This window comes from Oryzias latipes, chromosome 6 (genome assembly GCF_053564925.1).
Source record: "Oryzias latipes strain Hd-rR chromosome 6, Olatipes_Hd-rR_3.1".
In the NCBI taxonomy this organism is placed as follows: Eukaryota; Metazoa; Chordata; class Actinopteri; order Beloniformes; family Adrianichthyidae; genus Oryzias; species Oryzias latipes.
Genome location: NC_136242.1, coordinates 22,173,348 through 22,190,454, shown reverse-complemented (window position 1 = coordinate 22,190,454; position 17,107 = coordinate 22,173,348). Strand labels below are relative to the sequence as shown.

General features: G+C 40.6%; 1 protein-coding gene across 3 annotated transcripts in view; it reads left to right on the top strand.

The window, feature by feature from the left end:
- Positions 1-26: 26 nt before the first annotated feature.
- Positions 27-17,107, top strand: part of iqsec3b (IQ motif and Sec7 domain ArfGEF 3b) — a 36,969-nt gene continuing 19,888 nt past the window's right edge. For all 3 annotated transcript variants that reach the window (XM_011476152.4, XM_011476153.4, XM_011476154.4), the window contains exons 1-6: positions 27-802; positions 6,729-6,803; positions 10,952-11,069; positions 11,792-12,187; positions 14,578-15,293; positions 15,742-15,903. In XM_011476152.4, coding sequence (XP_011474454.1) covers positions 285-802; positions 6,729-6,803; positions 10,952-11,069; positions 11,792-12,187; positions 14,578-15,293; positions 15,742-15,903 — 1,985 coding nt within the window. In that variant the 5' untranslated portion in view covers positions 27-284. The remainder of the gene's footprint in view (positions 803-6,728; positions 6,804-10,951; positions 11,070-11,791; positions 12,188-14,577; positions 15,294-15,741; positions 15,904-17,107) is intronic.

The following is a 17,107-nucleotide window of genomic DNA, read 5'->3' as shown; positions in this document are numbered from 1 at the left end:
TCTAGAAGCGCTCCCCTCCCTCCTGTCACATCTGGATTTGCCTCTTCTCATCAGCAGCACTCAGCAGAGAGAGGAAGAGCAAAGAATTGAGGGAAACGACCTGAGAAGTAGGGAGTAGCTTGTCGTGGCATCCTCTTTCCTTACACAGAATCATTTTTTCGGAAAGAGAAACGATTCAAAATTTCACCTTCTCATCCTCACGCACACGGACATCTGCATTTTCATTTCCTGACAGTCTTTCTTCTCTTTGTCGTTTGATCTTGCCTTCTTTTGCCTCGGATATTATGAGCTCCAGCTTGCTAGAAAACCCAGTGCAGGCGATTCTGTACCTGCGGGAGCTTACAACCATCGTCCAGAACCAGCAGAGTCTCATTCAGACCCAGCGCGCCCGGATAGAGGAGCTGGACAGACGAGTGGACGAGCTCCTCGGTGAGAACAGGCACCTGCGGGACGTCAGGGTACAACAACAGCACCCATACCTTCACCAACACCATCACCATCATCTCCCGGACCCCACCTACCTCCACCATCACCACCATCTGCAAGATCCCCAACTAAAGGACAGTGGAGGGTCTCTACCAGACCATGCCCCCGCACCAGCACAGGTCGAGGCGCCTCCGGGAATCCAGCCCCTGCCTGCTAAACCCATGGACCCGGGGGACATGCAGCTGGTTCCCGCAGACCCGTCCACGATTTCCCCCGTGGAAAGCGAGACGGAAAACGGTGGAAGTTGCTGCCGCTCTTTGGTTCCGATGACCCCATCTACCCTCTGTCGATCCCTGACTCTGGCCCGGAAATCCGAGTGAGTGATGTGTGTTTGAAGTTGTTGTTTTGTTTGTATACATTCTTAAACATTCCAGCAATCAGCAAATGCAATAAAAACTTAACTTATTTCCAGCTTTGGATGAAGCTCACATCCATTAACTGTGCAGACGCGCTCGTGCGAGCGCGCCTTCCAGATTGACAGGGCTTTTAATTAATCAAGAAGTCGGCTGCAGATTTCCAATTGTCAGGGCAAAAGGCAGCAGAGGAAGAGCTGGATTATTTAGAAGGGGATCACTGGATGATTACGTAACAAACAGCTGCACGGCCGCGCGTCAGCGCGCGCGCTGGCGTGCGTTAAGCGCAGAGACATGATGGAGTGGTGATGAGTTACTCTACGCAGCGCTGCTGGCCTCTCCTTTATTTACGGGATCTGGGAACTCTCACGGGATCTCCAAGCCTCTGATGTTGCAGAGTTGAGTGAAACACACACAAAACACACACACACATGGCCACATTGGCACAAGAGCTTTACACTACACTACAAAATAATATAATTAGAAAAAAAACACATACTGCCATAATCTTTTCTGTACATGTTTGGCTCCTGGCTGTGTCCTGCCAGGAACCCTGATTGGTCTCTTTGGGACCCCACTGAGGGGAGCACCATAAAACCAAGAGGAGTTAAGAAGAGCAGGGGGAGCTCAAGGGGACACGTATTTATAAAAAAAAAAAGACAGTTTTATAAACTTCATGGCCAACTGCTGAGTTGCTAAATCTTTTTGAGAGCTCGTTGCCCTTCTCCATGGTAAAGTATATCCTTGACTGACATTTATGAAGAAACCATTTGATTTTCACCTCATTACTTAAAAAATGCTCAGGAAGGTTGGGTAAGTTAGCTAAAGGTGATGAAGCAATAGAACGATCTACTGGACAAATCCTCAATGGAGCATCAAGTATGTTTGGTATTTTAAAGTTTAACCTGTTTCTTGGTAATCGAAGTGAATCTGGGTATTAATGGGTATTAATTTACATGTGTCATTTGTCAAGCAGGAGCGAAGGGCATTTCCTGTCCTTACACTAACTGGTGATCAGATCTCCCCTCTGCTTTACATGCCATGTTGCTTAAACATACATATTTGAGTGAGTTTACCTTTTTGATTTCGTGTTGGTGAACAGTTACTTTTCTCGCGGCACACAGAGAGGACGTGCGATGCGTGGAGTTGGCAGCGAGTACGTTTGGATGCTTTGCAACGTTGCCAGTCTTGCCGGTGCACATAGACACGCTTATGGGGCAAAGGCGGCATCCTCTCCTCTCCTCGGTCTGCTTTCCTCTATCCAGCTGAGCCTTCTATATGCCCCACTTAGCCCATGGAGCGAACAGTAATCAGCCCTTCTCAAGAGAGAGAAAGGCAGAACATTGAAAGGAAAGAGAGAGATGCACTCTCAGCCGTTGTCTTTGATGCAGCCCTTGGAGGTGTCTGGAGGAAGAAGCTTGAGGCTGACGCTGTGGACCAGAGAAACAGAGAGAGCATAATAAAGACCAAAATTCATAAAAGAGATACAAAAAAACATGAATTTGGGACAGCTATCTCGTCATTCTGCCAGCATTACTTGCAAGCAGATAGGCTGGACAATGTGTGTTGCAGCCTGTGGCACAGTAGAAGGGGTATACAATTCACTGGCAGCAAATTGAGCCCAAAAGGAGCTGATGTTATTGCAACTCCTCTTTTTTTTCTCCACTTTTCATGCACTCTCTCCTGTCTGGTAAAAGCATGTTGTTTAAAGTACTGTTACAAAATGGCACAGAGGGAAGGAATGGAACAGGGACACTGGGTCTGAAAGCAAAAGGGACACGACTGAACCGCAGGATAGATGTAACACTAAAATATTCACCTGTTCTTTTTGTAAGTGTTATTTGCTGCAGAGTTTTCATGTGGATGCCTTGTTGTAACCAGAAAGATGCAGGCAAAGTGTGTGTGTGTGTGTGTGTGGGGGTGGGGGGTGGGGGGTAAATGTTGTCTTTTATATCTGCTCTCATACTAATGCTAAAACTGACTTTGATAGTTGAGCACTTTTGCTCATTCATTTCATTAAGTTTCCTTTTAAATTCTATTTAAAGCTGATAGAAAACAACATATTTTAAGTCTACTTTATGCCTTGAGAAAAGACTGCACAACTACTTTGTTTATTTGAAGTATATTTATTTCAAAACATAAAATCACATGGGTAAAAAAGCTAAGAATTGTGATTTAGTGTCTGCTCAGCTGATGTGGAATGGCCTAACCCTTAGAAATTAAGAAGAAATACAAAATGAATCTATGAATTTATGAATGAATGAATTTATTCTTATAATCGTGTCTGCGGGCCTAAAAATAAAACTTACTAAGCAATTTATTTGCAAGCACCAGCATGAGTCACAGTTTTCCACGAGTCTTTATAGTGACATATAAAAACAAAATAAATGAAAGTCAATTTTAATTTGAGCATTTTTGTGTTTAATTTCTCGTGACATTTAAAGATATTCCCTTTGGTCCTCATTAGATCTTACGTTTAATTAAAAATGGTCTCAGCTCCGCAACAGATGATAGATTACAATGAGTTTATTAAGCCTAATTGCAAAGAGCCACATGTTCATCTCACATCCTGCAATCACTGAGTCATCCAATTTAGGGCCTGTTTTGGCTATCGGGAGGAGAGTTAAGGAAAGATGTCCCCCTTTATCTACCATGCAAGAAAATACATGCATGTTACAGAAGAACATGATACATTAATGAATAATTTATGCGTAAAGTAAGTTATGTGTGAGGAGGAAAAACGTGTATCTTCTTTACACCGTAGCTCTAGTTACGCAGCTGTTTGCACAGCTCTATTTAGACAGACATGCCCTTCTATATGTGGAGGGGTTATAGTTTTACTTTTTTTGTGCAGGTGTTTGTGGTGAGAAGTTGATGGAAAACAGTGAGATATTTCAGTTCCATCCTTCCTTGCACGGGTTTCAGTGTCACATATTCATCGGAGATTCTCCTCCCCAAAAACTAGGTGTGCACTTTTTCCTGTGGTGCTTCGTCCTCTTGAATCAACCTCTTATGTCTTCTCCTCATTAGGAAAAATGTTGCTGTTTTCATTTAATGCTGCTTTACTTCATTGTGCAGTCAGTCATGAACCAGCAGGATGAAGAACAGGAGATCGAACACATGTCCATGTGGGACCCCAGTGCTGAGTGTGATGTTGCTTGATGTGTTGAGCACAGTTTCCACATCAACTGCTGAGTGAACCCGATGTTCAAGGCTGAATCAAGGTCTACAAAAGGCCGAGCATGTTAATGTTCTATACCATGATGACTGTTTGACAGCTACTGCTGCCTTTCTGAAATGATTTTTTTCAGGAGGACATTGTTTTTTGTACTGCAAATTCTAAAATAGAATTTCTAAAAGACTCAAGGTGTTGCCATGGCCTTGTGAAGGTACAAACACTTCAACTTGAAAGACAAGCTGTTCCTGGGAGTTTTTAAATTGTTCTTAAATGAATGAAAAAGAATTTGAAAAGCGACAGTTAAAAACTGAACAGTTGATCGGGTTTAATAAAGTTGGGGAACCTTTTTTCTTACACTCTCATTTTATATTTTGGTGAAGTTGATTTTTAACAAATTAATTATTGTGTTTTTCGTTTGTTGCTTTTCAATCGAGGTAATGTTTGCCCACTTTTAGACCCTAATAAAGATACTGTAATATTTCACTGTGTCACTGTAAATAAATTTTTACATCTGATAAAAGAGAAGTTTTAATCATTACGGGTGGAAAAAAACAATGCAGTTACACGAGGGCACATTTGCAAAGCCTTGTTTGTACAAAATAAAAAAAATACAGCTCGAAATACAAAAAACACAAAGAAATAGCAGCTTGATTAAAGTGAACTATAAAAGAGTGAAAAATTTACAAAAAAATGATTATAGGAATGTCCACAACATTTTAAATATCTGCACCTATTAGCCAATAAACCAAACACAGACTGCACTTTAAGCTTGAGCTCACATCTTTTTTTAAGTACTTTTTAAAAATCAACACGATCATCAAACTGGACATATGATTAAGAAATAATGGGGGATTTTTTTGCAGGACAACTTTCAATATAATGGAGCAATAATTAAATGATTAAAGGAAGTTACAACTCAGAGAAATGTACTACTCAAAACAAATATCAGCTTTTTGCACAATTTTTTGAACATAGTGACAAAATGTTGGCACCAGACAAAAGAAATGTAATTAATTGAAATCCGTGCTTTGCTCTATAAACAATTTCTAGAGAATAATGCAGCTTTCATGAACAACATCATGAAAACAATTTGTTCTTTCGTCTGTCAGCTTTAACTTGAGAGGCATTATTTTTCTTTGAAATGTCAAAACTACCCTTGAAATATGTTTTCCATAAATCCCTGACACTGAAGTCTTTATCTCTCTGAAAAATGCTGCCATTAAGAGGTTTTTTTTGTATTTTAAAAGGTGAAATTGATGTATTTGCATGAAAGTTGTAAAGTAAAGGGCAGGGCTCAGCTTAGAAGTGATTAGGCTTTAAAGCAGATCTGGATTTAGATATTTTGTCTTGTTAGAAGAAAATAAACTTAAACTTGTACTTGACGCCTGACAGAAGTCACTTAAATCAGAGCTGACTTTGTACGATGAATCTCTTGCTTCTTCCCCAAATAGGCTACGTAGGCGTAAACAGATCTTTTGTCGTTAGCAGGTTTGTGGATTAATTTGTTAAATATGTAACAGCAGGTAAGTCGATTTCAGTTATAAAATGACCTTTATTATTTTCAAAATAGTAGTTGGAATGATAAAAAAGAAAATAAATTATCTTCGATAAAATACATATTTGTATTTGAATGTGGAGATCACTATTTCAAAAGAACCAATTTGTGAGGCTGCATGTAATCTGGAAGGAAAATCCCAGGCTATTACTGCCTTCAGCAAACCCTTTTCTTTGTATTCTAAAAATTCAATGTACCGGTACTTCAGCAACCCTTACTAAAAGGAACTTGGAAAAAAAAGTCTTGTTAACTTGTTAGGTTGCACAAACCTTGTTTTTGAGCATTAAAGAGTAAACGACTGAGCTAAAAAAAACAAAATTGAGTCCAATATGATTGTTTATGTGATTTGTGAAGCCTTCTGGAGGGATTGTGTTAAGAGAAGACAAATGTTTTTGCCAAGTGAGCGATAAGGAAAATAATCCAAATGTATTTATGAATTCAGCCATGTTTGTGTTTCTGTGTGAGAGGAGGTGGGGGTGTTGTGAACGTTGCAAAAAGTGAGAAATCCTGACAACAGATACAAGAAAAAATAAATCTTTAAAATCGTTTGGAAGTCACCGGGAAACTGTAGCTTTTTATAGCCGGAACTGTCGTTCTCAGTCTTTCATCGACTCTGGCTGCTGGTCACTGTGATTCTGTCTCATAAAAATATTCTGTACTCAGGTCAAAAGACAACCTCGTAATGGAGAATTTCATTGTACTGTCTTTTTTTTTTAAAGCAATTTGAATGTGACAAAGGCTCAGATGAACAGCTCCCAAGCATGAGACACCAATGATCCTCTTTCATGTCTCCATCTCGCATACTGAGAGAGAAAATGTTATTTTTTTCCCCCTGTGCAGCAGCTTACACGTGATGTGTCTGCTCTTTTTTCACTCAAAATTTGCTCTGGATAAGACAACCAGAAAAACTGCCTCAAAAATGAATGGCAATGTAAAATGTATGAGAGACAAATGAAAGAGTCCAATTGAAGAAGAGGGAAGTGTGAAACATTGCTGGAATTACCATCTGTCCATACTGAGTTTGGGGAATTCAGATATTGACTGCTGAACTGAGATGAAAACGCACAAAAACATCCCAACACGCAACTGTGTAGGCATGCGTAACATAAACTTCACAAATTGTAGCTGACCGCCTCCTTGTTGTGTCTTTTTGCAGGAGTGAGACGGTGCTGCATCAGTTTTGCTGCCCCGCCCCAGAACACCCAGAGGCTGATGCCACCAGCTCATCTGGGTAAGATTCTCCACTAATCACAGAAGTTGTTTTTGCCACAACTTCTTTGAGCAATAAGAGTAAATCATGTCAACAGCCAAACCTTGATGGCATACTGTATGTGTGGGTGCAGAACTGGTGCTGGAGTCTGCTCTGGCAGTGAGACGGTGAAATGCCCTGCAACTCATCTCTGTCTCCTACCTGCCAAGGCTGACTTTCACCAACAGACATTGAGGTTTAAAGTATTAACTGGTTTTGCCACAATCAAAGTGCCTATTTAAACCTCCTGAAATGACGCAACCACTGCCTCTACAACTGTAACAGCAGAACGGACCACAACTACTTTAACTGGCCGCTTCAGCACGGCCGGGCATTGTCTGTTTGCTGTGTGAGATTGTACATTTGGAGTGTGTCAACACACGGGCTCTCAGTGGAGAGTTGGATGATTGATTGGACAGAGCTGCATGAATTTGGAGGAGATTTCTCAATGATTTTATCAATGTTTGCCCTTCAGCCTCCACTACCCCCTGGTCTCATATTTTTTAATCCAGCCTTACCTTGCAGTGTTTGTTTTTTCCTTTTCCCTTCATCTGCTGCGGTGTGTTGCATTTCAGCTCATTATTTATCTGTTTGTGGGGAAAGCCGTGTCTCCTCGCCTCTTCTCTCCATCTCATTCCTCCCCGCAAAGCAGATCTCTCTCTTTCCTCTTCTTGGTCTTTTTTTAAATATCACCATCTGTGTATCTGAAAAGCCTCCTTTCTCTCTGATCCCATGACTTAACTTCTACACCCACATGGTCCTAATTGAACAGGCTAATGGCTGCATGTCATCCCTCTGCTGAAGTAACGGGATGCATTTGGAGACACCTACAGCTTGTTACCATCATTATCATGTGAAAGTTGTGTCTGCAACTCTATGCCGTGTCTGCCTGCCGTCTACATTGTCATGCACTCAAACTGTCAGTGCACACCACCCTCCCAAGGGGATACCATGAGATCTGCTTGCAACCTAACCTGTCTCTTCTTTTCCTCTTGACTCAGCCTTTATATTTGTGTGGGAGAATATTGGTTCTCTCCTGGGTCTACAGCACTGGAGGTCTCTGGGGGACTTTAAGCCTTACTATCTGACAGATGTTCGTTTCCTTTGTGCCATGAAGTGCAGAGCAGGGGTACATGCCTATTTGCCCCCATATGGCATGAAGCGTGGAAGTGAGAAAGAGAAATATAATGCTTAGATCATTACTCAGGCTTTTACTGTCCAGATGCATTAATAGCTCAACTCTTGCTTTTAAATCCTCTTAATGTATTCTAATGTACTCTAATGTATTCTGATGCTGCGCTAGGGCATGGCAGTGCTTTAATAGACTTTTTGATAGAAAAAGCCTCCAGCATGCACACCAACACACTCTGTTGCTATCTTGCTCCTCTTTCTCATTTCACTCTCCCTCCTCATTCAGCCTATATTTCCCAACTTTATCTCGTCTGGCGATAAGGCCGAGTCTCTCCGGCTCTGACTCCGCCGTTCAGCCGGGGAGGCAGTACACTTGATTTCACAGCAATCGAAGAAAACAAAGAGGAACTTAAGTGATGCACTCATTATTTATCCATGAGCAGGCCTTTTATTCTTCCCAGCTGCTTCTACCTCGGCCTCTCTTCGTGTAAAAAAATTATTAGAGTAAGAAGTATCCGGTTCGGGAAAAATGTTGTCCTAGCAAACACACGCTCATAATGGCGAGCCATTACCAAGTCTCTTGGGTGGGATCATGGACTCCTCTACTACAGCCTGCATATAAGATGCTGAGCGTTGCGTTTCTCCTTCTTTGATTGAGTTGTGCAGATGCAAAGAAAAGCTTCACTTGTAAGAAAATTTGGATTACTGGAAAACTTGAGAGGATAAGGACGTCCGCTGTGTCTTGCCAGAGAATTACTTAAGCCTTACATGGCTTTCACAGAATTTTGCTAATGCTGCCATGTAATAGCACATTGTACCATCTGTGCCTGGAATTATAGGAGAAGATGTGATAGTCTAACTGAGCTCTGGGAGATTCTTCACTTGATGTTATAAGCTTGAAATGCTTTTTCCTCACTTTTACCTTCACACTTTGTTTTGTGTGTTATAAACTAATTAAAAATAATAAGATATGATTTCCTAATATTTTAAAACCGTGTTTATACATAAAGCACACAGCTGCTTTACTTTGCTTTCAACGGGATTGATGACACAGCTTGTCAAATAACCTTTCTTCTCAGAGTTATAGTTTTCATCATAATTGCCACTGAAGTCCTCATCCAAATTATGTCATTGCCATGGAAACACATCCACATTTGGAGTTTCAAACAGAATCAGGAGTAAACTGAGAGGAAGGTGGTTGGTGCGGCAGCAGGGGTAGATCCATATGCTAGTAGCCAAAATAACTCTTTATTCTTCAGATTCTGCAGTTTCAGAGCTATGTCCACAGATGGCAATTCTTTATTTTATTTACTTTTTCGATTAGTAGATATTGTGGGGTAAAATTGGCAACAACTAAAAGAAGCATTTTTCGCTTCGAAGCATGTGATGAAAAATGCATAAATGTGAACGTCTTTTTTGCAGGAGTACGAGTTTTTAGTTTGGCAACGCGACTCTTCTTGTGTGATGTGCTAGAATTAATTTGAACTGGAGTGTCTTTGAGCGTTCAGATTCTCCCAATAGAGCACAGAAACCCTACATTTAAAGAAAACCAACACATTAAAAGGAACATACAAACTTCTTGCGCAGCTAAACACAGGAAGAAGCCTGGAGATGTATAGGGGAAAGTGCAGGACTTAGTGCTTTTAAACGTATGCTAAATTTGTTTAAATAATTACATGAAGTACTGTTTAGTTAGCTCAACTGAACCAGAGGGTATGTTAAACACCATGTCAGGACTGTTAAATCATAAGCAATTGCAGAATTGAATTTAAGCTACATTAGAGATTTTGATGATAGCAGCATAATCTTTTTTGACTTTTAGCTACAGTGAACATGTAGAACACAATAATTAACAAAACAGTAGCATTCATTTATTTTCAATTTTAGAGCAATAAGATAATGATGTTATTAAGAGTAAAACAATGAAAAAACAATTGAAATCTCCAAACCACTGGTTTACCGTCATGAAATTGACCTTTTTGGGTGATTCATAGGATAAAATTCCTATTTGGGCTTTGGTGTCTAAAGTTTACAAATCTGTTAGTTTTTTCTGAGCTAAATAGACATTACCAAGTACTGGATTGGCAAATGAAACTATATTTCTGCCTAAATCAAGACTGATCTCTTTTGTTTTTCAAAAGATCACAAGAATCTTTTTCAGATCTTTTTGTTGCATGCTCATAAAATACATTCTTATCACGCTGTTTGGTTCAGACATCATTTTAATATTTTAGATACAAAAAAATATTTTTAAGATTCATAAAATCTTTTGGTAAAATAAACAAGTATAAAAAAAAACTGCCATTCATTAAGCTGCTTGAAAGAAATTTCCAGTCTGCTTTTAAACACTTCTCAACTCAGCGTTTTTGCTAAAAAAAAAAAACATATATTGGAAAGTTTACTTTGGATAAACTCATGGAAGCATCTTTCTGTTTCGTGCCCATGTTTTGGGTGGAGATCCCTTGCTATTTGTTGTCCCAGTAATATGCTCAGTAAAATATAATCGCTCTGTTTTTTAACTGTGAAAGGATTAGCACATTAGGATTTACACTAATATTTGTTTCCAAAATGTATTACTGACATGTTTACATATTTTTCTTGCTCCACATAATCTGAAAGAGTATCTGTAATCTGTTTATTTTGCAATTAAAAAAAAAAGAGGTAAACACAGCCTTATTATTTTGCCTTTTTTCAATGACAAATCTTTTTTTTTTTAGTTACATTTTAAAATGCTTTCATTTCATTTCCTCAACCAACTATGGAATGACATTTATGATGGAATCAAAGCTCCTGCAGCTTGTAGTGTTACCACATATATGATTCTTTAGAATGTAACTTATCTCCATCTGGATTCCCTTGGTGACACACATCACAGTGTGAGTGCTGCCCCCTATATGAACTTTTTCTCACTGGGGAGAGCTGAGCACCCCCCTTAGATGACAGCAGTGTTTAGGTTGGGGGTAGAAGTGATTACCTTTCTGTGCTTATTTCTGTGACAGCGGACAGATGCTGAGCCTGGAGGACAGAACGTCCTCTAGTGGAGGAAAGGAAGTGGAGGGAATCAAGAGGGAAGGGCCCAGCGAATACGAGATCAGCCTTGAGAATAAAAACAAACAGGTATGTCAACTTCCAAGTGTTTGCTTCTGTAAATAGAACGTTACAAAATGGAGAGCTGGCTGCTCTGCTTGCTTTAGCACTAGAAGGTGCATCAGTTGTGATCACTTGGCAAATCAGATTCCTATTTGGATCTATTTCTGTCTTTGTTGACATAGAAAAGAACACCCAGGATAACAAGTGCAACAATGACAGGAACTGGAAAGATGCTAAGTTGTCATGGTAACAGCTAATAACTCCTTGTGGCGGCTGGAGATGTGTTCCTCATAGCAAACTGTCGACGGCTTTGTGATAGTTCTGCTGCAGCAGCACTGTGTGAAGATGCGTGTGCCAGCGTGCGCTCCCATTTCGTGTCGGTGGAACCCCCATCCCCTCCTCCCTTGGTTTTCTTCATCCCCAGCCTCCCACTCTTGTGATTGTCATTCCCTTTTACTTCAAAAATTAGACAGGAAAAAAGCTGGAAAATGGTGAGATTTTAGGAGAGAATGATCTATTTACAGGGTGTTTATTTTTCTCAACAGCCCCTTTGTTGCAGTCTATCCATCCTCCTTCACATAGCCCTTCAGTCAGTATTAGCATTTGAATGATGATGGTTAGTGCTTCTTCTTCTTTCATGCCAAAGAGTGTTCACAAATGCTAAAAGGGCACCTGTCACAAGTGTGTGTTTCTTTGAGGACCCCAGTAATCATTTATATTTGACATCCTCACCATCTTTCTTTTCCCAGATAGAAGAGTTGGAGCAGAAGTATGGAGGACATATCATCGCTAGAAGGGCAGCTCGCCGCATCCAGACAGCCTTCCGTCAGTACCAACTCAGCAAGAACTTCCAGAAGATCCGCAACTCGTTGTCAGAGAGCAAACTTCCCCGTCGTATCTCCCTGCGGCATCCCAGCCCGTCAGGTCGAAACAGAAATGCAGCTCAGAGACACAGCTACACCCTCCATCCAGGAGGAGGACAGATACCCTTACGCTCAAAAACTCCGCCTCCACCTCCATGTCGTTCCACTTCTTTGCCCCCGTCTCCTGCGTCCGCCACGACAAACACTTCGACTCAAGGCCAGGCTCCACCTCAAAGCCCCGGGCCAACTCTCACACAGCTGGAAGACTGCTTCTCAGAACAAGTGAGTGGCAGGGGCATAAAATCTACAAATTACTTAAAGAAATTGAACTTGAAGAATATGTAGAGAAATAAAACATAATGCATTTTTTTCTATTGCTATGGGATAAGTCAGACAATGAAAATTATTCTTATTTTTAGTCTGATTTGTTTCAGTTCTGCAGTCAGGCCAAGATTTTTAGTGCAACCACAAGGAGCCCAATCCAGTGCTTTTGTGTGCAGAGGGTTGCATCAGGAAATACATCCAGACGTTAATCAGAGAGTGTAGGACTTAGAGCAGAAACTTTAACTTTTGGGACTTTGACAGGGAAAACTAAAGAGTTAGCTGACTTGAAGGAAAAATGAAAGATGGATATCCTGTGTGTTCGAGAGACCAGATGGAAAAGGAGCAAAGCTGGAGGAGTCTGCTAAGAATGTTCCGGAGGTGAGGATGGTGATATTTTGGTGATGAGTCTGTGGCTGGAAGTTGAAGACGTGATGTTGAATGTTGTCCCTCAGGTAGGATGTGAGCTTGAGGAGAAGGAGAAGTTCTGGAAGGTGAATAGATGAGGTGATCCAGGGAATCCCTAGAAGGGACAGAGTGTTGATTGGGGCAGACTTTTGCAGACACATGGGTGAGGGAAACAGAGCTGACGAGGAAGTGATGGTAGGTTTGTTGTCCAGGGCGAGAATGCAGCAGGACAGATAGCGGTGGACCTTTGCTAAAAGGATGGAAATAGCAGTGGTAAACAGAAAAAGAACACAGTGTCAGCAATAACGAAAGGAGAAGTGCACAAGACGGTGGTGAGACCTGTCATGTTGTATGATTTAGAGACAGTAGTCTCAAAAAAGAGACAAGAGGCAGAGCAGGAGGCAGTAGAGCTGAACATGTTCAGGTTCTGTTTAGGAGAGTGAACCAGGAGGATGCAGAGGGTTAGATGGAGACAGTTGAAACACAGTGGAAACCCCTAAAGTGAGCAACTGAAAGGCAAAAAAGAAATTAGGTCAAAATTTATTTCCAATGATTTGAAATTTATAGTAAACAGGACATCAAAGATTGATTTCACAGTTTAAAAACAGCAATTTTAGTGGAGAAGAATATTTCAGATTTGATTTAAAATTCAGAAAATGAGAAGGACATGTGCATACTACTGTCCCCTTATATTTTTTCTTTTTAAAACAGCACTCATTTCAGCACTGACAATACTAGTTACATCTATTTAAAAAGACATAATGTAAAGTCTATTAAGCATTTAAAATTCTGCAGCATGTTCAAAACATTTGTGTTATTCTTGACAAGATCCAATAAATTCTGAAAGGATGTTGGTGACGAATTCTGTCTTGAGGATTCAGTCAGTTCACAAATGTATGCCAAGAATTCCAAACCCACCGGTAATCTATCAAAGGACAATTAAAGATAAGACTCCAATGAAAATTGTGGTTTTTTGGTGTTTTTAATATGTTTTTGTGTCATTTTTCTAACAATGAAGGACAAATATAAAGAAAATTAGGCTTAAATTTGCATTTCTGAGTATTTCTTTATTCAAATTGTTGTGACTCAGGAGCAGACAAAAAATGCCATTGGACAAAGCTCATAGTTTTGACATAAAAGGTGCTTTGGGCAGGCCACAAGCTCCCTGCACCATTCTGCTGGATCCGCTTAATAGCCGACTAGATCCATGAACATCTTTATTTCCCTCGTCCGAGCTGCCGTCAAAACTGTACGGCTGGATGACATCAATATTGCACGCCATTATTGCTGGACCACTTATATTAGGTTGGGGGTGTGAGGGGCTGTAAGCTAGCAGAAGAGCATGTAAACAAAAAGCTCTCAGCAACAGGGAGAGGAAGGGGAGCGAGGTTGCTCCGCACCAACGGTCCCACCCCTGATTCAGAGGCAAATATCTCCTACTGCCACTCTGCAGAAACCATGTCCCCAAAAAAAGACATAATAAAAAAAAACGCATGATCATAATTAAAAGATCACCGGGAATGCTTTTACAATAGATCAGAAGATATTAATATTTTACTTTTTCCTGGTCAAGATATGCATTAAAACAGAGTCATGCTGGAGTTTGCCTATAGGTTAAAGGTTTAATACCTTAATGACTCATTAGTTAGTATCATCATGCATACATAGAAAGAAGACCACTGTCTTTTTGAAGCACATTAATACTCTTTCTTATATATTTGTGTAAGCCGAGTCATTTTAATTTGCTGTTAAGATTTAATGATCATTCTTATCTGAATGCTTTGGCCCTCTGAGTGGTTAGGTTGCAGTCAGTATTAATCCAGTTCCACTAGGAACACTGTAGCTATTAATTATCAACTCTGCTGCTTTCACAACTAGGATGCATGAATCATGTCCCCAGCCTAATTAGATGTATGCACTTTTTTTGGTTATCACTTTTACAGCTTCACTCGTTGGCGCAGTCCATTGATGAGGCGCTTCGTGGTTGGAGCTTGTCAGAGAGTGGAGAGGGTAAAGGATTGCTGATGGACCCCGGGGCCCTTCGTGCAGCTGCTGAGAGTGCCTGTTTGCCGCGCAGTGCTAGTTCTCTGCTTATGGCCTTCAGGGATGTAACTGTTCACATTGACAGCAATAGTTCCTACACCATCTCCTCCACCACCACAACAACCACCACCTCGCTGGGAAATGCAGGTGGTGGAGAACCTGGCAGCAGGAAGACCTCTGTGAGCGGGGGAGGAGACGGGCAGTCGATGGATGAGCCGGAGTTTCCTGCACCCCCACCTAGTGAGGAGCTGGAAATGGCCGATCCAGGATCCAGGAGGGGGTCTGCAGTGCCCTCTGCAGACCGAGCTGGAATGGAGGGAGAGAGCAGCTCAGACAGAGTAGAGTCCACCTCCACTTCTACCTCTACTTCAGCTTCCATCTCCACCTCAGTCCAGTCTGATCAGCAGCCTGGTCAGGTTTACACCCAATACCAACAGTACCACTACACCCATCCTCAGCAGATTACAGGGGGGCCAGGTTCTGAGGCTGTGCAAGCTTTGGTCGTTTCTCTGCCGAGGGATCGCTGCCAGGACCCAACCTCCTGCCGCTCACCAACCCTGTCCACCGACACTCACAGAAAACGCCTCTATCGGATTGGACTCAACCTTTTCAATGTGTAAGTGGCCTGCAGTGCACATCTCTGTCACTGAAAGGAATCTTTCGGTGCAGCTGAATTTAAAGCATAGTTTGAAAGAGGGGGATGAAGGAAAACCAAACACGGCAGAAGAGCAGAGACTGTCATGGAGGATGGGAACAATGTGAGAGTCAAGAAAGTTTTGTAATTGAAGTTCATGTCTGGACTTCATCCAATATTAGTCTTACAGATTAAAGAAAATTAGTTCTGTGTCAGAGGGGTTCATCCTGAAGTCTTGAGCTAACAGCTTTTCTGCCCAAATGCACCCTTCCTTTTCCTTGCGCTCTCTGTTAAAGACACACACTCAGACACACACCTCACGTATAAACAGATTAAACACAAATTAACTTTATACACAATTTCTTAGTCACACACTTCTGCCTGAGCTCTAACACTTTTCATTTTTCCACTGTCGGTTATTTCTGAGCAGGAACCCAGAGAGAGGCATCCACTTCCTGATAACACGTGGTTTTGTCCCAGACACAGCCATCGGAGTGGCCCACTTCCTGCTGCAGAGGAAGGGCCTGAGCCGACAGATGATTGGAGAGTTCTTGGGGAACAGCAAGCTGCAATTCAACAGAGATGTCCTGGAGTGAGTACGCACTTGTTAGTGCCATCTTTCTCCAAAGCTGTATCTCATATTTTTCCATTGCTAAGTACAAATTCCCTCACTACTGCCTAACCCCTAAAAGACCATCTAGTGCCTTGGATTTTAATGTGACTCAGACACATGATCACTAATTTTTTTTAACATAAAATATTATGTCACCCATTTGTTGAAGTAAAAACCTAATAAATGAACATTTTACTATTTATGAATCCATTGTGTTCTAATAATTATTGTTTGGGTTATTTTTAAAGAAAATAATTCACTAACATTTTTTAATGTGAAAAATTCTTTAGAAATAACTAAATGAAATGCATTGTGGATTATATTTGCCAATCGAGTGATCATTAATGCACACTGGATTTTCACAGACACTGGATTTTGGAATGCTGTGGGTTCTGACAAGCTGACATAAATGGCAGATGTCCTATGTAGTGCACTAAATAGTGAGTATTGAGGGAATTTGGACACAATCCATGAGGTGCATGGGGCACAGGACAAGTAGTGAAGTAAAATTTCAATTATTTGTTATTTATTTACAATGCATCAAATTGAGATTTTTGCTAAATGTAATGTTAAATTGATAAATCTGAGTTCTTTCCTCCACTATCACATGCAAAATCAAAGGTAGAAGTATTGTAACATTTGTTGTAGGGCAACCAATGTCTAGAAGTTTTTTTTAATTTTCACATAAAATTGATAAAGTTGATAATATAAGTGGTTAAGTAGACATACTGTATATATTTTCAGAAGTTTCAACCATCTAATAAAATGGAATATCAAAAAAATGCTGTCACAATGTGGCTGTTTTAGCTCCAAACCAGAGATTGTTTTTACTGTACATTCCACTCTGAAAGTTGATCTGATTCCTGGTGCGGGTCACACACAGGTTAAATGGAGACAATTCTGCAATATATGTGTTTGTCAAAAAGGAAAAAAAAAAGATTTGATTTTAAAAAAGGGGTTCATTACAAAAGCAAATCATTAAAGTTAATGTCTTTCTGCCAGACCTTACTGACTAAATTCACCCTGATAGCTGAAGCTTTTCAGTTGAACAAGTTAAAAAACAGTTCAGATATTTTTGATCTCCTTTGCAATAAAGTTGACGACTTTTGTTACTTTTTTAAACTTTATGTAAGAATGAAGAAAAATTAACTCATCTGAAATGTTCTATTTCCTGCATTTGACA